Source organism: Pagrus major, chromosome 3, assembly GCF_040436345.1.
Source record: "Pagrus major chromosome 3, Pma_NU_1.0".
Taxonomy (NCBI): domain Eukaryota; kingdom Metazoa; phylum Chordata; class Actinopteri; order Spariformes; family Sparidae; genus Pagrus; species Pagrus major.
The window spans coordinates 6520695-6542619 of NC_133217.1; the positions used below are offsets into that span (position 1 = coordinate 6520695).

General features: G+C 38.2%; 2 protein-coding genes and 1 non-coding gene across 4 annotated transcripts; all 3 read left to right on the forward strand.

Moving 5' to 3' along the window:
- Positions 1-421: 421 nt before the first annotated feature.
- grinaa (glutamate receptor, ionotropic, N-methyl D-aspartate-associated protein 1a (glutamate binding)) lies at positions 422-16258 on the forward strand. 2 transcript variants are annotated; one of them, XM_073463335.1, is made up of 7 exons: positions 422-620; positions 9471-9808; positions 10184-10302; positions 10458-10658; positions 12802-12930; positions 13272-13415; positions 14338-16258. In XM_073463335.1, the coding sequence occupies exons 2-7, from the start codon at positions 9505-9507 to the stop codon at positions 14485-14487; spliced, it is 1047 nt and encodes a 348-aa protein (XP_073319436.1). In that variant the 5' UTR covers positions 422-620; positions 9471-9504; the 3' UTR covers positions 14488-16258. The 2 variants fall into 2 exon arrangements, with proteins under 2 accessions (XP_073319436.1, XP_073319437.1); XM_073463336.1 differs by having other exon boundaries at positions 533-620; positions 10187-10302.
- Positions 16259-18999: 2741 nt separating this feature from the next.
- Positions 19000-19132, forward strand: LOC140994154 (U8 small nucleolar RNA). The gene has a single exon (XR_012178720.1). It is a non-coding gene; the product is annotated as a U8 small nucleolar RNA (small nucleolar RNA).
- Positions 19005-21791, forward strand: LOC140993795 (synaptonemal complex central element protein 1). The gene is made up of 8 exons (XM_073463337.1): positions 19005-19160; positions 19353-19427; positions 19603-19650; positions 19807-19861; positions 20828-20917; positions 21025-21088; positions 21215-21281; positions 21424-21791. Exons 1-8 carry the CDS (start codon positions 19076-19078, stop codon positions 21525-21527), a joined length of 588 nt encoding a protein of 195 aa, XP_073319438.1. The 5' UTR covers positions 19005-19075; the 3' UTR covers positions 21528-21791.
- The last annotated feature ends 134 nt before the right edge of the window (positions 21792-21925 follow it).

Below are 21925 nucleotides of genomic sequence, written 5' to 3' on the forward strand. Positions count from 1 at the left end.
TAGATATTGTGTTAGTATGAAGTAGAGGAGCAATAGTAGGCATCCTTACTGGAAACATCACAAACTGGCATGGTTCATGCACGGCCCAGGACATGAAGGCTAAAAAAACACTGGTACCCAACTACAGAGCATCGGTGACATCAGGGAAATGAGTCAAGTATCTGCTGCTGTACCACCAGAGACTCCTGAGCTCATCCTCAATACTCCATTGACAAAAAAAAAATGGAGCAGGACACAAGGACTTTGAAAAAAAAGAAAATGAAAATTTTACCTTGTGCCTTACATAACTCCCTTTATAAAGTAGCATAAGCACCTCAAAATTGCACAAGTACTGCCCTTTGGTGATGCACCATTGCAGAACTCTCCAGAACTAGCTCCACCTCTACAGACCTCTAACTGCACAAGTTTGATCTTTCTCCAGAGACGCTACAGAAAAGACTGCGTCACCGTGAGCTGACACAAACCGAGTCGTTTTTGTGTAACAGCCGGAGATTCCCACACAGCACGTGACGGCGTCGTGTGGTGTCGTCAGCAGCTCTCGACCCAGTTGTTCAGTCCAGCGCCGGAGGAGGTGGAGGCAGCGTTAATGTCGACAGCTACCAAGAGAAAACACTTTAAAGGTACGGGTGCTGCGGTTTGGTGGTGATATTCACGGCGTGTGTGAGTGTTTTGTTAGCAGAAATGAACGTCCCTTTCGTCATGAATGCTGTTTTGTTTTTGGGGGCTCAGGAGCGCTGCTTCTTTTGGCTAGCGACGGTCTGCCTGTCGCTAACAGTCACTCAACGTCAGCAAAGATAGCAGGCGGCAAATGAACAAAGCAGATGCCGTTAGCTCGTAACGAGACAGAAATAATGCTCAAATAAGACAAATGCGGCTGTGAAAGGCAGCTGAAGGCTTTGGACTATGAACGTGGGGGCGCTGCGTGTGGTCCTTCTCCTAAAATCATAACTTATTTAACGGATTCATCACGGCGAACAGGGATATCGAGACATATCTATTAATTTATAATACATTTCGTTGTTTCGCCACAATGGCGGTGTTGCTAGCTTCAGGCTAATATTAGTGAGATTGATGTAACAGATGATCGCAGTGTCGCATTTATCTGCGCTGCTGAGGCCTAGATGGAGGCTCACCCGCTGCAGGTGCACCACGAAAACGAGGCTCTCTGTTTGTATTGGATTCGTGTTACTGTTGTGGTTTGCAGTCGTGCATCACCTCTAAATAGATGTCTTAACATCCATTTGGCACCAGATTGCTGTTTAAGTTTACTCTGCAATTTAAGTATGTGGCGCTTCTAAATGTAAATGCTTCATATGTTTCACAGCAAATATTGACAACATCATATGATTTGTTTATTTCTAGTCAAAAAAGCCAAACATTCCCATCTTTTTCAAATGTGAGGATTTACTGCTTTCCTCTCTTTCATTTAATTGTAAACTTAATCTCTATTATAATAAAAGTTTGGGACAGGCTTATTTCACTGTACGCTGATATTTAATCATATCAGTTATTCTATTAATCTAAAAAAGCATTGGCACACTCATTCTTATGAAAATAATTGTTCATTGGAGCTCTAGACATTTGTCTATACAACACAACTATCTATACTTCATACTGTACTTAAACAGGAGGTGGTTTATTATACTAATAAATATTTAATATAGATGCAATCATGTGTGGTCTATGAGGTCTTAGTTGTTTCAGTTACCTAGAGTTAGAAATAGGCAGTAAAATCCAAATATAAAGTCATTTTCTAAATAAACAATGCTCAATATTACCTAGTTCCAGCTTCTCCAATGTGAGGATTTTCCACTTTTCTCTGATTTATATCATTGTTACTGAGTATCTTTGGGTTTTGGACTGTTGGTCTGACACTAGAAGACATTTAAAGATGTTATCGAGGACAGTTTCTTTCACACATTTCTTATTAATGATTAATTTATTAATAGAGAATAGTAATGCACTCAATTATTTTGTAATGGAAATAATCATTAGTTGCAGCCCTGATAAACTTTGTGTACTAAGTTTGACTGAAAATCATTTGAGAAACTTATGTTGATTAAATAGCGAGACCTGATGGTTGATTGGAAAACATTCACGCTGTATTACCCATATAATAATTTTATGCTTGTATGTGTTGCTATCAAAACATACAAGGCCTTCTTCATGAAAAATCCACAAACCTCCAAATATATGTTGCCTCTATTTATCATAAACTGCCCTTTGCTCTTCACAGCCCAGACCCTATGTTGACCTTATCAACTCTCCTATACATTGTACTTATCTATAGGTTCTCAGTGTCTGAGTTCTCAACTTACAGTCTGGTTGTCCTGAGTTGACTGAAGCTAAAGGAAAATATCTGAGCATGATGTCCATCAGCTCAGACAAACAGCCTCTCTGTTCTCGCCTAACAGCTCGTTACCAGGACATGCATGATGCCATGCAGAGCAAATTAGTTTTCTCTCCTTATAATACACTTTTAACTTGACTTCCTGTACTCAAATGGTAACGGCTTCCTGATTTGTTGAGCAAAGGATTGTGAATGAACTTTTTATTTTGATTAATGTTGAGGGTTACAGTAAAACTATTGCGGATAATCATTTAATAGAAGTTGGTGGATGTTTCTGTTGTTGTGTCACCATCTGGCTGTGAAAGAGACTTAAACTTAGTCCAGGATTACTGAATTTCTATTGCAGCCATATAATGACTGCAGCATCCCATAAAAAGCATTTATGTGCCTGATTCTGTTTTCCTGTTGATGGAGTTTTGGAGAGGAGGGATATTTAACTTACACACTTGAGTCCTGTTTGGTAACATTTGGATTTTGGGAGGATCAGTGGGCTTATATTGACTTGAGCAATGAATCTGAGCCTTTTTGCCAACACCGCCTTCTGAAGTTGGCGACTGCTTACACATTGTAAGGAGTAAATTGTCGATTTCAGCTCTAAGCTAGTGATAAATTAGCTTTGCTTTGTTAGAGCTATGCCTGTTCTATGGTAGTGTGTTGCTGCCACCTGGACTATTTCTTACAACAAGATAGTTTCAGTTTCCCTTCATGTCTTGTTTTGCTTTAACAAGAAAGTGTTCACCTGATAATAATGTTTGACATATTGGTGTGATAATGAGAAACTTGAAAAGGGTTATAAGCTGGTATTAAAGCTATACATTGCCATGCTGTCAACACAAGAAAACACAAAAAATATTGTTATAATGACTTAACTTTTCATTTTAATTTTAGGAAAAATATCTGTTATGAAGAAAAATTGAGATTTCTTTCACACTGGCCAGCGGTGTGTTGCCATACGATGCTAACCTACCTAAAGTGCAGCCATCTGTCACAGGCCGAGGTGTCTACAGGTTTGACATAGCCAGAGCTGCTGCTGACACGGCATGCCACGATGACAATATCTTGCCAGACTGCTGCATCGGCTGGCAGATAGGCTGCCAGTGACACAGTGAAGGATCTATCTACCCGGTTATCCAAGTGTCAATTTCATAATAGGACTCAAAGTGTTATTATTGTGCACTTCTGAGTGCTTTGAGGAATTTGATTGATATTCAGCTTGTTGTTTGGTTGGTGCAGTGTGTGAAACAACCATTGGTAACTTTATTACCCCCACATATTGCAACTGCTACCACACAGTTAGGTCACTCATCCTGTGGCATTTTACTTTTCAAGCTATCACTCACTGTAGTCTTGGATGTTGGTTTGTGCTAGGGCTGCACAATTAATCGAAATATTATCCAAACCTCACTATAACAAAATGCAATATTCAAATTGCAGCAGCTGCTATTTTTGCGCTACAGTCACTGTAGTGCTTCAGAGATGCCCTGGCATATTAAACTTGTTCTCCAAATGTATGAAAACATTGGTACAGACCCCAACCAATGTCACACCTTCATGTTTTTGATAGTTTCTTCAGTGAAAATGAAAATTGTGATGCAAAAATGATCGTTCTGTCAAAATAATCATGCAGCCCTAGTTTGTACCTTTTTTAGAAAGTATTGTTCAATAGTTGTATGATTAATATTTTAGTGTGTCAAGTGTTTTTATTTAATTTTGAGTTATCTTCCTTTTAAATATCACAACTTCTAACATATTTTGGCGCCACATTTTAACACATGGACCTCTGTGTAGGCCCCACTGCCTTGTGTGGCTGTTCCTGTTTTGTCTCTGTGTTTCCTGGTGTCGCTCAGGCATGCACATAGCATGTTGTATATGGGTTTGTCAAGGTATTGTGCTAGCCTAATTGTGTTAACGTGGCTCTCTGGCCCACCCAATGAATCCCCCCCTTTAACCTAATTCCCCCAGCGATTGCTATCAGTAGAGGCCAGAGATGGTGGCACTGTTATCCATAGCGTCGGGGCGTCTCTCCTAAGAGGATTTGAAATCTCCCACGTAATGCTTGTAAAGCTGCCTGACTCAAACTGACTCACCACTCTATGTAAAAAAGAGTGATATTGACTGTATTCAGTTTCACCACTTACAGACAGAGAAGTGAAACTGTTGCGGTTGTTGAATTGACCTTGTGCACTTGTGAGATAAGTGGCTGGGGATGAGTGTACTCTCATACCTTTTAATGTCCTTTACTGAAGTGCCTTAACCTTTTTTTCTATTCTGTCTTGTGATAGTTTTCTTTGACCAATGTTTTATTAATTTTTATTTTATTTTATTTAAACTTTTTGCCTTGATTCAATTGAATAACTTTTTTCATTTGTTTGCTAAAGTGGCCGTCTGCTGATCAGTAGCACCACTACACCCCCTGTTGGCGGACAATTACATATTTGATGCACAGAAGTACAAATCTGGCGTTTGCTAGCTTATTTATGCCATTAGCCTTAATAACGAAGAAGTAGTGTAAGGATGTGAAGCTGATGTAGCTGTGTGTGTGTTGCCCTGCAGTTTTATGTACTTAATGCAAGTTAATGTGGACAGAAATATGGCCTTAATTATTATTCCATTTCTGATTCCTGGTATTTGCAGACATGTGAGTTATCATCTAACAGTGACATGAAATACGTAAAGAAAAAGTTAGTGATTATTGTCATTTATTTCTCTGTTACAGAACCACACACAACCATACTTCTGTTTATTTCAATAAACCGCAAGTTTCATTGAACCAGTCAAATTATACAGTCCGACTCATTCAATATAACACGTACATTTGTTGTCAAAGACAGATCCATCTCTGCTGACCTAGTCGCTGTGACTTCATGCACATTTTTGAACATTAGTGTCCCATTCTCTCGACTGCCTGATGTGTTATGGAAGTCATCCATCATAAACAGATGCAAAGCTATCAGCAGACCAGTTCAGATTAATTCAGTACTGAAAAACACTGTCAGTGTGAAGTCCCTTCTGTTGAACATGACTTATAAGATCATCTTAAGCTTTTGTTACAATTTTGAAATATGAATGAAGACTCATACTTGGGGATAATTCATTTATTGTTTATTGAATTTCTTCAACATCAGGTTTTTATGGTATAATCGTATCATGTTATTATTCTACAAATTTCTGTCATCAAAACGAATGATTCAGAAGATGCTCTAAATATAAATTAACACAATAAGTTATTGATGTTTTTTTGAAGAGTTTGCCCCCATAAGATGCATAACTAGTGTAGGACAGTAGAGCTTAAATGATTCACAGAAAAATAACCTGTAACTATTTCGATCATCATTAGTATGTATTTTAGTAATTTTTTAAAAAGAATGGTGCCAAATATTCCCTTATTTAAACTTAGTTTTAATTTCTTAGTTTTCACTCAAAACTTTCCTTTGTCGTGCATAATAATAACCTGAATATCTTTGAGATTGTGACTGTTGGTTGGGAAAAAACAAGCAGTTTAATCACGAATATGATTTACTTAATACTTTCCCAAGTTACAAACTTAAATGCTTTACATGGACATTGGACAGGGAGGGTATCACATGCTCTGACTGTGTGCGTCACATGATTAGTTAAAGACTCTTGGGTTACTCAGTTGCATATCTGGGTTTGTTTTGTCAACAGATGTCCTTCATGTGACGCAAGCCAACAAAACCTATGTTGTGTTGCAGACGTATAGAGCAGTGTTTTTGTCAAGTCAGATCAAGACAGTAAACAGTATCAATATTGATTACAATACAGATTTTTCAAGTAATTCAGAGAAACTGCTGTGCTCAATGTACTGTCCCCCCACCCCTTGTACAAACATTGTTGTCCAGAGAGCTGGAGGGATTTGGCCCCTCAGATAAGTGTTATAATCTGTTATGAACTTAATGGAGACTGTCAGTTTGAAGTAGAGCCAGCACACGTTTGTCTGCAGTCTCTCACTGCACCGTCCTGGTGATGGACAGACGGGGATCATGAGGACACACATTGGAGTCTTGATGTGTTTGCCAGGGCGAAATAGAGCAGTGTTGCATAACGCTCACCGTTAATTCAGTGTGGCCTGGAAAGAAGGGAGGGATGGATGGATGGATAGAGGGAGTATTAGAAACAGTAAGCTAGATTTTTAGCTATCTAATCTGCCACTGACTGGGTATTTTTGTATTTCTGTGTATTCCTTTGATTTGTTGGGTGTGTGTGAAGGAAACGGATAAGAACTGAGAGTATTTGCTTGTGTTCGCATATGTATACACTCACAAGCCTATGCACCACTGCCGTCTGCTCAAGCTCTTTTTTTTTTATTTTTTTTTTTATTAAAGTCAGCAATTAGGGGAATGGCTTTGGCTCCCATCCTGCTCAGCACAAGTTTTCCTCTGGGGACTGTAGGCCTTTATATGAAACCTGCACAGCACATCTGAAATCTCTAATCAACCCTGTAAATCTGAGCTTACTTGCAGAGAGATTCTGTTCTCTGTGTGTCAGGCATGTACATGCTTCATTAGTGCTGTACAGTGCAATGTAAATGGCACATAAACTTGTTGACCTTGTGCAGGAGGGGCCCTGTGGGGGCAGGGACCGGCGGTAATGGTCAATATGACAGGTCTCTTCCTGAAGCAAAGCAGATTAATAATACATTTAGTTACCAAGGCACCACCTGCGTCCATGGTAACACAGTCAGCACTTGGGAAGATGGACAGTGTTTGTTGTCTTCTCATTCCTCTCGCGCCATCCATCACTGCTTCATGTTCTCTGCTGGCTGTAGTCCATAAAGCCAGTGTGTGGTATTGACAGTTTTCATCACAGATCCATTAGACCCCTGGTCGAACCTTGTTATAGGGAAAGTTGTACAAAACCACAGTTCAGGGGTTGATTCATTTCTGCCACCAAAATTTCCCCCACCACCATTACCGCCTCAACCTGACTGGGAAAAATTGATGAAAACAATTAGTCAATCAATCTTAAAATCTAGTTCCAACTTTTCATTTGTCATTTGTAAGGCAGCATGATACGTTAAAACAATCATATTGCAATCATTTTGACAGATAATTCAATTGTGATATGAGTCCCAATTAGTGGGAATGATCATTTTTGCATCACAATTTTCATTTTCAACTATTACAATTATGATGATGTGGAATCTGTACCAAAAAAACACATTGTCTCACATCCAGATAGTAAGATTTGTAGGTCAGAGCAACCATAATGCCAGTTTGTCACACGCTTTGCCTTTATCAAAAATAGCAGCTTGCAGGAGTTGGATATTGTACTTGGCCATATTGCGATTTCGATAATATTTTAATAAATTATTCAGCCCTAGTCATTTGTTTCCTGTGTTTTATGTTATATTGGCTGGAAGTGTCTTCCCTTAGCAGCCAGTGCTAGTGAGATGTGTTTTCAGATATTCCTGGCAAGTCAGCCATAACAGATAAATGCCCCTCCCCTAACCGTCTCTCCCAGAGCAGTGTGACTCAAGTCTCACTCTCTAACCTGTGGCCTGTTTTCTGACATTAGAGCTGTTGCTGCTGTGCACTCCTTTTCAGTGAAATACCACAGGATGAGTGTAAACTCATTAATAACTCAAGACTTCTTCTATTCTTGTTGATCATTTCCTCTTTGCTTGAGCAGCCTTACGTGACTTAAAACTTTTAGTGTGTGTATCACATGTTCCTAATGTTTGTTCATCATGAGACCTAGCATAACTTTTGATTTTTGGATATCATTTTCTATAGCTGTTGTATTCTAGTTGTGTGGATATATGGTCTACATTTTTACATCACTTAATATCACATTTTTCTCCTGAAATACCCCAAAAGAAGTCTGCTTCTTTTATATAAACAGAGTTGACATAGCCAGATAAGATAACCACCTTTGTGGTACAGTTAGGATCAGTGAAGCCAGACACCACAGACAGTCAGACTAAACTTCAACCAAACTTGCTGCGTGATACAGGCCCCAGGCCTCCCCACTTCCATTTTTCCATTTTAAGTATCCCTACTGTCCTGATATAGAAATACAATAATCACTTTAATTTCACAGTTGTTGCGGTTATTTAGGATGAAAATATACTTGATGTAATATACTTTTATCTACTACTGTGATATAAAAATGACGACAAGGTTTTGATCTTTGTAGCAGGTCTCGTGCATATTTCTTCTTTTAAAATCAACACATTAATTTTATCAACTCTATTATTTGATCGTGATCTCACAATTAAGAACCAAATTACCATTACTGACCTATAGACATTAAAATCTCAGAATGAATCACTAATTATAAATACTTCCAAGAGTATACTGATTGAAGTGTTTAAACTAATACTTAATTTGCCCTTTAGTTTTTAGAATAATTGCTTGAATCGAATTGTTTCCTCCCTCTTATTTCCCTTTTTGTTGTATCCTTCTCTCCGATGCTCTGGTTGCAGATCTCCCTGAACCATTTCTGCCTGGCCTTCAAAGCCTTGATGATAGCAAGGAGCTTTTCATCCCCTGTAGCCTCTGTCTATTCCCAGGCAGGTGTTGCTGCAGTCTTTGTCGTAGAAAAAGCCTGTGGTGTCTCCTCTGTTTTTTCACTTGTTCCCCGGCAGCCTGCATTTCTAAGACTGCCCTTTCTCTCCCAAAAGCCCTGTAAGCCGTGGAAGATTTAGCTCCTCCATGTCAATTTTTTTGGCTTCTTTTAACCTATCAAATTGTAATAGAGTGAATCAAAAACACGGTTTAGCAGAATCCAAATAAATCCAAAAAAGGAAGGTAAAACAGCGCGTAATTTAGCTGGAATTCAGTTTGTGTAACAGAAAGGCAAAGTGCTGTAGCTCTGCTCTGTATCTCTGTGCTCTCTTTCTGCTGCATTGTTTGATTGCTCGTCACCTTTTTAATCAGGCAGATGCAGCGTTTGTGTTTCTGCCAGTTTGGCCTAGATAGTGTGCTGTCATTACTTTTCCTTTGCTTTCTTCTGGGACATTTGAGATGTAATGAAAATGATAAAATTGTAGGAATAGTCATTGTGCGAACACAAGATTTAGATTTAAATCTCCTTACCTGTTTAATGTATGTTTGTGCTATATACAGATGCAGTCCTAATGCTACTTCTCTTCTTATAGATTGTTAGCAGCGAAGTGAGCCTTCCCCCTCACCATGTCCCAGGACAAGAGTGGATACCCAATTATGGGTGAGACCAACCCACTTCATAACAACGTCTATGGACCCCCTCAGCCAGGGTTCGGCATGCCCCCTCCCAACTACAGCCAAGCCCCAGGGGGACCGTACCCACCAGCAGCCGGCTATGGACAGCCAGGCTTCCCGCAGGCAGGCCCCGGGTTCGCCCCTGGTCCCTACCCTCAAATGCCTTACCCTCAGATGCCCTACCCACAGGGACCCTACCCTCAGGGGCCTTACCAGCAAGGACCCGGACAGCCAGGCTTTCCTGGTGACCCCACAGGTGAGTGTGTGAAGATTTTTGGCATTTATGAAAAGACTTTTACCTTTCTAGGCCACCTTATTCCTATGAAAGTGAGTCAAATAATGTCATTTGACTCACTTTCATAGGAATAAGGTGAATTGTGTTCATTTATTACTTTAAAAAACTTTCTTCTTTGCTTCATAAAGCTGTCTCAGTTTTCAATGTGAAAGTGGATGGGTTTCACTTTAGACCAGACTGAACACGGACAACTGGGCAATCAATGAGATGATCAATATTACAATCAGAGTGTACTGAAAACACCACAGACATGTTTCCATTTGTTGAGCCTAGTTTTATGCCATTTTTTTTTTTTTTTTTTAAAACCCTAATTGCCGTACTGTTATTGTTGTTCAGCAGTACCTGCTGGCAGCCCTGGTTACCATGGTGATGGGCCTCCATCTTACTACGACAATGAAGAGTTCACCAACTCTGGCTTTGAGGACAAGAACATCCGACAAGCCTTCATCAGAAAAGTAGGTCCTTTACAGTGTAACATAGATTAAATCAGTCTGTTAAAGAAGCAGATATAGCTTGTAATGTAATGTATGTATGAATGTCATTTAAAAATGCCACCAAAACATAATGTTTCCCCTTACCTAAAAACTTCTTCATTCCTCTTTCCCACCAGGTCTTCTTGGTTCTCACAGTGCAGCTGATGGTCACTTTCTCCTTCGTTGCTGTCTTCACCTTCGTCGATGATGCCAAGTACTTTGTGCGAAAAAATCCATGGACATACTATGTGTCCTATGCAGTCTTCTTCGTGTCTCTGATCGTCCTCAGCTGCTGTGGAGACTTCCGCCGCAAGCACCCCTGGAACTTGGTCGCACTTGTAAGAACTTGGCATAATACCAAATCATATAAAGAATGAATTACTCATTGTAAAAGTCTGTTTTCATGATAAATTTAGAGAATCATACCTTATGACATGTACACATTGTGGAATCATATTAATGTACAATGACACAAAACACAAAAATATGCACAACAATCTGAAAGGAAAGCTGTAGCTGTCTACTGAGAGTCAAATGTAATCAGAAGATAAATATGACATCTAATGGGTGCTTCATCAAAAAACAATCTGTCATTAAAAGACCACAAAGTACATAGATATTTCTGAGCCATTAAGGTATATTTGTGTTATTTTAGCCATTCACTGTATGTACGTTGCTAGATAATTATCTTGAATGGATGGAACGCTACAGCTCCAAACCTGTATTCTCACCACATTTACTTCTCTATTCCAAAAATAATGTAATTAACTATCTGAACATTTCTGCAAGTTCTGCTTGATAACCTGTCAGACATAAAAAGCCTCAGGCTGTCGGATGGATGCTTTTTATATTTCTGTAGATTGAATGAAGGACAAGCAGAGAGGAGAAATAAGTGAGAGAGAAACTGAGTAGGCAGTGGTGGAAATAGAAACATACAGAACATAAAGGATAAGGGGGGAGGAAAACAGAAACTGATTCAGAACAACAGTCAGGTGATAGAGAGACTTGTAGGCTATAAATTCTGAGAAGGCCGAAAAGAATATGTTATAAATTGAAATCCAACCAAATTCACCAATGTCTATCCTTATGTTATTACATTGAAAGCAATGAAATCAAGTCAAACTCCTTGTATGTGTACACATACCGTACATGGCAAATAAAGCTTATTCTCTACAGAACAAGACTGGGATCTTGAATAAACTGACTGATCTTCAAATACACAGACTAACACTATATAATAACTGTATTAATTAATAGTCTTCTCACACTGTTGAAGGTAGTCATGTTTGTAGACCCAGCAGTAACATTTTCATTTACAGTTACTTCAATTGAGAAACACAAAATTGCATTAATTTTCATCTGTTTATCAAACTGTTCACTTACACGTGTGATTTGGCTTCAAGTCAAACAAATTAATTTGATCTGAAACAAAGACCATGTAGATTGTTTGAAATTGTGTTTTGAGACAAGCTAATGGTTCATATTTTCAGCCTTGTGGCCTTGTGGGCCAGTGCTAGAGTAGCTGAGTTAAGGCAGCGTTCTCACCCTTTATTTTACCACTGCAGCCCTGAAGTCAGGCGTGAAGCCAGGACTGGAGTTGGAAGGCTTTTGTTGTGAATCAGCTGCAGGAAGTATTGACATGGCATTATTTAAGCAACTAAACAAATTGTTTGGTAATTTTACCTGCGCCGGTCAATTGGCATTGGTAAATAAATTAAAAAACAGTACAAAAATATAAAAAGGCTTTTTCTAAAGCAGATATTTTGACATTTCACAGCGGGAGAAGTGCAGGTGTAAACAATAAATTAATGATGTCCCAATTCCATTGAGCTGATTCACTTTCAGGGTGCTGATGGTGCATGCTGGCTCACTGTCACACTCTCATGACTCACTGCGACAATAAATAGAGCAGAGCCGTCATCGTTTATGCTATTAGTAAAACCTGTTCTTACAAGTCAAACTGTCTGCTGTGAAAAAAAGCCTATATTGTAGGGTGATTCAAGTCGGTAATCGTTCAGTGTTTCCATGTGAAATAAGGCAAATCAAAACCTTTCAATCAAGCTAATACTTGCTAGCTGTTAGCTTGTGGATGGAACACTTTAATGTACCTGAACTGTAGGTGCAGATAAAGTCCATTTAACAGATAGCCAGCCAATACTCATTTTTGCTATGCCCTAGTAATACAGACCACATCAATAAATGTGTATCAATAATTTTATATTTTTTCTTCGACACTAGTTGACAAGATGTACGCAAACATAAACCACATATACTCTTTGGCACTTTTTCATTCCTAGATCACACCAAGTTGTACTCAGATTATATACATTTTAAGATTTATTGAAAAGCTCTAAAAACTTTTACACTGTTTTTATTAAAGCGGCTAAGACACATCCTTCAAAGGGGTGCTTTAAAATTGTCACCTGAATCTACAACATGTAAACTGTGTTAATTTGGTTGTGTGTTTTCTGTGACTTGCAGTCCATCCTGACCCTGAGCCTCTCCTACATGGTGGGTATGATCGCCAGCTTCTATGACACAGAGACTGTCATCATGGCTGTGGGCATCACCGCAGTGGTCTGCTTCACTGTCGTCCTCTTCTCGCTACAGGTCAGCACACACAAACAGCTGCTTGAATAAATATTTTTAAATGTCTACAAGCACACAGACAAACATCGTCCCTCTGGTTCTTTGTTATTTGAGTTCTTAGGGAAGCAAAAATGAGAATTTCCTCTGGTTTATTTTTTCTGAGTGAAGTGTGCAACCGGGTCAATCCCACTCACTGCCCACTGAAGGCACACTGTTACACAAACATATCATATCTTAGAATGATAGCTGCTAGTTAAAGCTTAAAATATACAAACAAAAAGCTTTGTGTGTCTTATGGCTGCATTTAAAGTGGTGGGCCAGCTCATATTTTTTAACCTCTTGCCTTTCCTTCTTCACCACAGAGCAAGTATGACTTCACTTCCTGTCGGGGCGTGCTGTTTGTGTGCCTGATCGTGCTGTTGCTCTTCTCCTTCCTCTGCATCTTCATCCGCCACAAGATCCTGCACATCGTCTATGCCTCTTTGGGGGCCCTGCTCTTCACCTGCGTAAGTTTCACACTCATATAGTGTCCTTGAGAATTAATAATAATTACAGTGGCTGTTGTTGTCTTTGATAATTTTATGTTGAAAAGTTCAGATTCAGTGCAACAGTAATGGTCTGTTTGATGTCATCTCTCTTAATTTGTAATTTAATGATCCAACTGGGTAATTTGATATTTGTAGGGTAATGGCGTCCAGTCGTCTGGATACAGATACTAGACAGTCACCACCATTAGCATACAGACAGGGTTCCACCTTCCAGTGAACTTTATTCTGCTCAATAAGGGATAATTACATCTGCAGAACATGAAAGAGTAAAGCACAAACTGGGTAGGAAAAAGATTGATGCTTAGTAAGAGGAAAGTGGGGCATTAACTTTGTTATTAAGATCTGAATATATAACCATGCACCATGAGAAACAAACTCAACCAAAACAGCTGCTAGAACACTATGAACCATTTATTATATAGAGGGTGAAATTGGTGTTTTGGGCCAACAGAAGTTGAGAATACTCACAAAGAGAAGAATTCAGTCAGAGGAGAGATGTTATTGGACTTCTGTGGAGCCAGCTTCAATTGTTTTCACAGAAAAGCCTAAATTTTCTGGATTTTTAGATGCGTATGACATTATCTTCAATTGCGAATCGAAATTTTAGATGAACATGTGCAACTGTAGTATTCATCATAAAAATTCTGCTTGAGACGCATCTATGATGACTGTGTATTATGGCCTTAGTTCATGACAGTATATGGATATATTTGGTGGACGTTACCATCTAAAACAGGCGTCTCAAACTCAAATTATCTTTGGGCCACTGCTGGTATTGTGATCTTGTCTACTAAAATATTTTTTCAGGTTATTCATTGTGGATCCAACGTATAGAAATCTCTTGAAATGACTAATGCTATCTTTTTTTTCTTCTCTGCAGTTTTTGGCTGTGGACACTCAGCTTCTCCTGGGCAACAAGAAGCTGGCTCTGAGTCCAGAGGAGTACATTTTTGCCGCCCTCAACCTCTACACTGACATCATCAACATTTTCCTCTACATCCTGGCTATTGTGGGACGCTCCCGTGAATAAGGCTGCACCTTAAAGACAACAGGAGGGAGATCGAAAATGCCTCCCTTTATTTTGAAATGTTGCTAACATGACCTTTCCACTCCTTTTTATTTTCTCTTCACACTTGTTTCCCTCTCTTATCACACATAGAGTTGTTTGTTTTTTTTAAACAGGTAGTCAGGCTGTGGAGCAGATGCAGCCCGTCATAAAATGCAGCTGAGAGGGACACTATTTAACAAGTCATGCCATTAGTGACAGAACCTAACAATCTGTCTTTTCCTCAATTTTGACCACTCTACTTGCTGTAACTGTCCTGCTTCTACTAACACAGATGGCTTCATTACGTCTTCATTACCTACCGCCCATCCTCCAGTTTGGCTCGGCACATGCAGCATAATACATGTTATCCTGTGGGTGCTTGGCTCTCAGCCTTGCCTTGCTGCAGAGATTAAACAGAAAAAGAATGGGGAAGGTACTGGTAGTGCTTAATATTGATGTAAACCAGCTTTGCCTGAAGAGAAGAAGATGCTAGAAATACTCGCCTCCTTCAATTTGTGTGTTAAACTTATCCTTCCCTTTCAGCCGGCTGGTGTAAAGTAACTGCATGGCAACAGTGAAAACACAAATAAAGATGTGATATGATTCTTCAGAACTACCAGAGGAACACACACCTCTAGCTTGCTTCTCACCGCTGTAAATAATTAAGTGTATTACTGTATATGATGCCAATATCGCACCTGCCCCCTGAAAGGCATGCTCAAATGATAATGGATGTGTTGCTTTTTGGGAAAAATATGCTCTGATATCAGAACTTGCTTACCCAGTACAGTAACTTAAATATTTTAATGGCAAAAGAATGAAGGTCAGTGTTGGATGTATATGACAAACATGAACATATATCAATACTTTTAAGCTATATATTCTTACGGAATATCTTTTCAAAAGGAAGAAACATTTTGTTCGGAAATTATTTATATGATCCTGAAGCTGAGATGTCCCCTTACCCTCTTCCTTTCCTATTTTTCTTTACTGTCCTCCCTAATTTCCTCTCATCTGGTCAAAAACGTGACGTGAACATTTACAGTAGTGCTGTATTTATTTTTTTCTCATAACAACTAATGTGAAAAATGTTAATGTATTGGCCTTTCTGACCACTTTTATACCAAGCGTTTGAATTAATGGACACCAGCCTTGAAGGAAATGGTACTTTTAATTTATCTATTTATTGAGCTTGGTGTAGATAACAAGATTGCTTTGAAGTGGCATATAACCTGGTGTTGTGGAAAACAAACGTAGACTGTTTGGAAATTTACAAAGACTTAATTTTTTTAAGTTAATTGTGTAACCGTAGCATACTGGTTACAATCTTGCTTAACAAAGTGAAACAGGCAAAAGGATTTAACAAACACTGGATGGAAGCCAAAACACTCCTCATAAACACACAACTTGAATAATATATTTTAAACCACATTTTTTATTGTGTAACTTCTGTTTTGATTTTTCACCTTTTGCATGACCCTCTATGTCAATTGCATGTGCTGATAATGCACACTGTACAGGTATTCCTGTTTTGAGAGACACAGTGTTGTTTGGCAGCCCTGTTGGACCCTTTTTTTTTTTTTTAACTCTTGTGTTTGTATCTAACGTGTATGTGTGTATATAGAACCCCATAGTGGTTTGATGTGTATAGATAAAAGTAATTTTGGGGCTTTGTAGGTCTGTTTGCATTGTATATTTGCATTCCTCTACACTGCTGTTCGCTTTTCATTAAAACTAATACAATGTAAAGATGTCGAACTGTGTGTGTCCATTTATGTTTCAACTGCTTGACAGGAAACTGCACTTAAGACAAAGAAAGTGACACATCCTCAGTTGACCAGAAGCAGATATACAGTATAAATTGCTCCTTAATTAATGATTCATGAATGAGTCCTCTGAGATTAAATATTGTCATAGTTGATTGAAACATGCACTGATTCACATGTCTTGTCTGCAGACATTTCTATTCATTATCTCGTATCTAAGAAAGTAGAAAATAATTTCTAGAGCAGATCTTGATGCAGTAAAACTATGTTGACATGGTTTATTCTGGTTTTAACCTTGTGATTGTGCTCTGGGTGGAGATGGTGTGAACTGTTCATCATTACAGTGACACATTAGGAGTGTTTGTCAGTCTGTTGACAATAAGAAGTGATCTGAGCTCCCATGTTAAATAATACATCAGTGGGGGACATTAATACATCACCAACAACCATTATTGTAATCACAAATACGGCATTTTTTAATTAAATTAGTTGTATTGATGTTAATGATACAAATAAAATGAAAGAAACGCGTTTTCCTAAATAACAAAACCTGACCACCACACACTCGAGCAGTTCATAAACTGTATCTTACTTTACACAGGCAGCAGGTCAGACTGACAGGCTGACCCTGAATCAGATTGGCGCCACATGTGAATATGCTGTAAGAATAAAGACCAAAGATGCATTTAATGTTAATTTAAAACAGTATAATTAAATATTTAGAAAGACATTGTGGACATTTACTTTTACAGGTTACATTACTAGAAATATTAACATTTTCCTTTGAGCACCTTTGGTTTGTGTTTGGCGCCAATCGTCAGTCAGGGCAGGAAGACGTTGGTACTGCAGACATTTGGATAGTTGAGGAAACGATTCAGCTGGCTGGATAAATATGAGCGAAACAGCAGGTTAGATGGCGTAGATTTGAACTGAACTATATATCATTACAGTGGCTACTTTCTACTGACTTTAAAATGCAATATCTTACATTGCAGTTAACCTTTATTGTGTAAATGGCGACGTTAGTGTCGACCTGCTGTGTGTCTTAATCATTGACCAGCTAATGCTTAAAAAACGGTAAAACAGTATCTTTACTATACAGTAGAGAAAAACTGGGGGTTAATGTTCAGTGTCTTCCTTTATAGCTGGGTTATAAGTCATTTGTGACTGTTAATTATGTGTTATAGTATCACCATTTTATTTTGAAACTCATTTATGTTAGCTAAAGGGAAACGTTAACTGTTAGCATTAGCTAGAAAGCTGCCGTTAGCGAAGGTGACATTTGGGTGGAGATTTTCAGTCTGCGATTACAGGTGTGGACATTGTGCCTGTTCTTGGCTCTACAAATGCACCACAGTCCGAGGTAAACCCCGAAATAGCTGTATTGTTAACCCGCCCAACTTTAAACCGTATAGCTAATAAGGGAAATGTGAAGATTTACTTATCTTGAGGAACAATTCAAGCTAGCTAACGTGCTCACAGTGGAACATGGTGGGAAGGTAAGACAAACACTTTTCACCCATCTCATGTCTTTTATTTTCGTTACAGGATTCAACATTGAAGACTTGATTAATGTTCCACCACTGAAAGAAGGTAAACCAGTCGAAGTTGCACAAAGTACAAATGAAAATAATCTTGAAAACTATAAAACAAGGCTGACGTATTGTCATACCCTGCTGTTAGGTGAAGATACGCGGGAGATAAAAGTTGACCAGATGATGGGCAAGTTAAGGAGGCTGCAACAAGGTATTGTTTTTAATGGCTCATAAATCAGATATTTTGAATTGTCATGGGCACAATGTAGTATGTTGAGAGTTGTTTGACATAGAAGATGACTTTATAGGCGTATTCAGACCCAATAGCGCCATCTTTCGGACAAACAGGAGATGAGTTTTGTTTTCTGGTAGAACAGTGTCCCTAATGTATATATCATTTTTCCCATGAGACGTATTGTCTGATTTTATGATTGTTCTCTCACATTTTCATTTTACTGAGCATTTCCATCACCCAGAAGGCACAAGTGATGTCGGAGAAATCACCGTCGCGTCCTTCCGTCTTCGTGTTGAATTGCGTGCCCTTGTAGCGCATGCGTGGACTGTCTTTGGACTATTCTACGGTTCGTGAATTATTAAATCGTCGTATTAGCAGATTATTCTGTTGAATGAGTATGTATCATCTAAATATAATCACTTATTCGCCATTCTGTACCAGTCAACACGAATTTTAGCCCGTAAACTAGCCAGAGCATGATGTGAGGTAAATATCTTGACATTTTGGTTAGTCTTTGTGAAGCTACACTTCCGCTTCCGCTATTAAAGTCGCGAAGTCTCTGTTATTCTTCTTCTAATTACATCAAAATTAGCTCGAAATGACCATGTGAGCCAGGTGTAGTGTGTCCTTAATAGAAAAAACTGCTCCTACAATGTGAAAACGCTTCAACACGGGGTCCTGAAATCGATGGAAAGCTTTGCAAATGTGCACCAATGAGAAGGCTGTTTCAGCCGATCACATGCTAATGACCCGCGTTTCCTCTTAGGTTTAAGAGAAATAATCGAATATATCTATCAAAATCCGCTTTAGATCAAAATAGTAACGATTCAAGGTTAGTAATATGACATTAAACTACGTGTAGCAAGTAAAATTTGAAGACTACCACAGGAATTGAAAACCATGAGTAAGACATATGTACGTCGAGATCATAACAGTTCTGTGAACCAAAGTGGGGGAATCGTCAGTGAGGTACATCCTTACCTGTTACTCCATACGTGGAGTTTCAGAACATGATGAATGGAGATGAATGAGATATGATTAATATCTCCATCTTGTTGGGAACAGCAACACCCTTCAAGACCCATTCTGATCAACTATGTAAACATAAATACTTAAAGAGTAAGTACTGAACTTCATTATAGATATCTCTGGTACTCTTAAGTAAATTTTAGATACTACATTTAGTATTATGTATGAGGTGGTAGATGTTATCTCATGATTCTCTAAATCTGACGTAACCCCTGAATATAGCTTTATGACAGGCAAAATGCAACAGCTATCATGTGCCAGTTACGTTGTGTTTTATTCCAGGTAAAAGAGTCCTGGAAGAAGAAATTAAGGAGATCAAATCAGTCAGTGACTCTTTGCAGAAAGAGCTGGCAACTTGTAAGACACAAAATCATCATTAATAATTGTATTTGAATCTACATGAAATATATTTATTGTACCTTCTAGATGTACCTGTTGCTGGCAACTGTTTATGCTGTGTGTTATATACCATATATAATGTTTATTGTATAATTGTATATTATTACTAGGCTGGCTGTTGTTGTTTTTACAGTACAAAATAAAGCTTACCAACTGGAAGGAATCCATAAAGAAAAAGAAGGTACACACACATTAGTCTAGCAAACAATTGTACATTTGTAATTGCCGTGTAGTTAATGTTTTTATAAACTGTGTCAGGAATTTATTTATTTTTTTAAACACAGACACTTAATGTGAATAAGACAGATTGTGTAATTACTGTGATATGTATCTCCAGAGTTGTGCAGGAAGCTGCAGTTCCAGTGTGAGGAATCTGAGCAGGACTCTGCTAGGTGAGCTCCACACGAACCAAATAAAAAACATTACTGAGTGTCTTCAGTACTTTGTTGACACCTGTAGTCTGAACATGACCCATCAACAGACCTCAATCATGTGTTGTGTTTCATGTGTAACACTAGATGGCAGCAACTTCTCATTTTAGAATCCTGAGTACTTTTTTTTCTTTTTTCTTTTTGAAGTTCAAACTCTACCTGTCTTGTTTAGATCTACAACGACATCTTGATTTTTTTTTCTCCAGTCCTGATGTTGGCTGTGTCTGTTTCTACTAATTAATCTTCAATTTACTATTTGTGCTGTCTGTATATAACTTTTTAATGTCCTATTTGTATAATGATATAATTTGAATGTACCTTTTTTAATGATAATCTTTAATTCAGTGTCATATATTGACTTAAGTAATCTTCACCAAGATGAATTTAAGGTATTAAAATTAGACATGTACTTGTGTGTTATTCTTAACATTATTGACTTTGCAGTTTTAGTAAAGCCCTTAAGAAGATTTTATTGTTTTAGCATGAAGGCTAATGAGTTTATGATTGCATCTTCACCTTCCTGGACATCAACCATTGATTTGTTGGTGGCAGAAGAGAAAGTTCCATCATTTAAAGACTTGAGTCTGATACCTCTGTCGACTTTTTAGTTTTTCAGCTTTTGCATGTTGTTTCTAGTTTTTAGTCATATTTAACTCACAGGTATTTATTCACAAAAGCTTTCCTAAAAGGCAGCATTTAAGTGTTGTGCAATTGATTATTCAACACCACATCCTTAGGTAGGGCATAGCTCTTTTGTGTATTATCACAGGACCATGTGATGATGGTATATTGTATCCAGTATTACACACACTGAACAATTTAATCAAAGCTTGTGCCAGGTCTCCTGTGCAGACTTTTAGATATGTCTTTTTTTTTTTTTTTTTATCTTAAACTGAGTGATGAATTGTGTGTATGTGTGTGTTGCAGGCTGTTACAACAGAACAAGAAAAGTGAGGAACTGCTGGAACAGTACAGATGTGAAATCCAGGAATTCAAACTTAAACACCGGAAGCAGCGGTAAATAAAACCCTAAAAGTGCAATGGTTTATAAGATTTTTTTAAAAACGTATTGAACAACCATGTGATTGTGATCTAAATTTAATGAAAGCTGTTTGTTTTTGCAGGATGAAGTTTGAAAACCAACTTCATCAACTGATAGAGCAGCATAAGAATCTGCAGTCTGTCTTCGTAAGTTTGCCTATTTAGTATAAAAATGAGTAACTTATTGCCCTATCTATATTTTCCCCATACATTTTTAAAAATAGAATGATGAAATTGTTGTTAATGACTATTGTTGTTTGAATTGTTATTTAGACTCCAAAAAGGCTCCCAGATGAAATAGGAAATGCTGAAAATATAAAATCTCAGCTGTTATCAGCTGGTAAGTATCTTCCAGTCATGTCTGCACATTCTTTTGAAAAGCATGCATACAGTAAAACATTTGCTTTTGTTCATGCATGAATAAAGTGTTTGTTTTCCATTTCTGACCCCTTTGATCTGGTCTTGTTCTGTGATTCTTACAGAACAAATGAAGTTGGCTCAACTGCACTGCCTCCATGAAGAGCTAGAAGAGGTGAAGAAACAGAAGCAGCCAAGAATAACAGCGGCAGAGGTTCAGGGGGAGTAAAAACACGTTTCCAGGTTGTTTTTAGAAAATGAGAGGTAATAATTTTGTCAGGTGAAAACCATAGATCTCCCAAATGTCAGCTACCGAGGGTTGCAGAGTCCCTCCAAAAACCGGTTCAGGGAGAAAACCAAAGCTTTCGTTGACCTCAAAATGAAATGCAATTACATGAACTTTAGTGATTTTTACTAGTGACATCCAAGTTAAAAAGTCTGTCAACCAAACTCTCTCCTTTCTCTATGTGCTTGTTGTTTTTATATTAGTTGTTCTGTGAGGCATGGGTTTGTTTTGTTATCTTATGCCAAATTTGATGTATTAGTAAAATCTGAAATATTTTACGTTCTCAGATAGGTTAATGGTGTTTTGTAGATAGGTAAATGCCAGTAGCAGTATCCTGTATA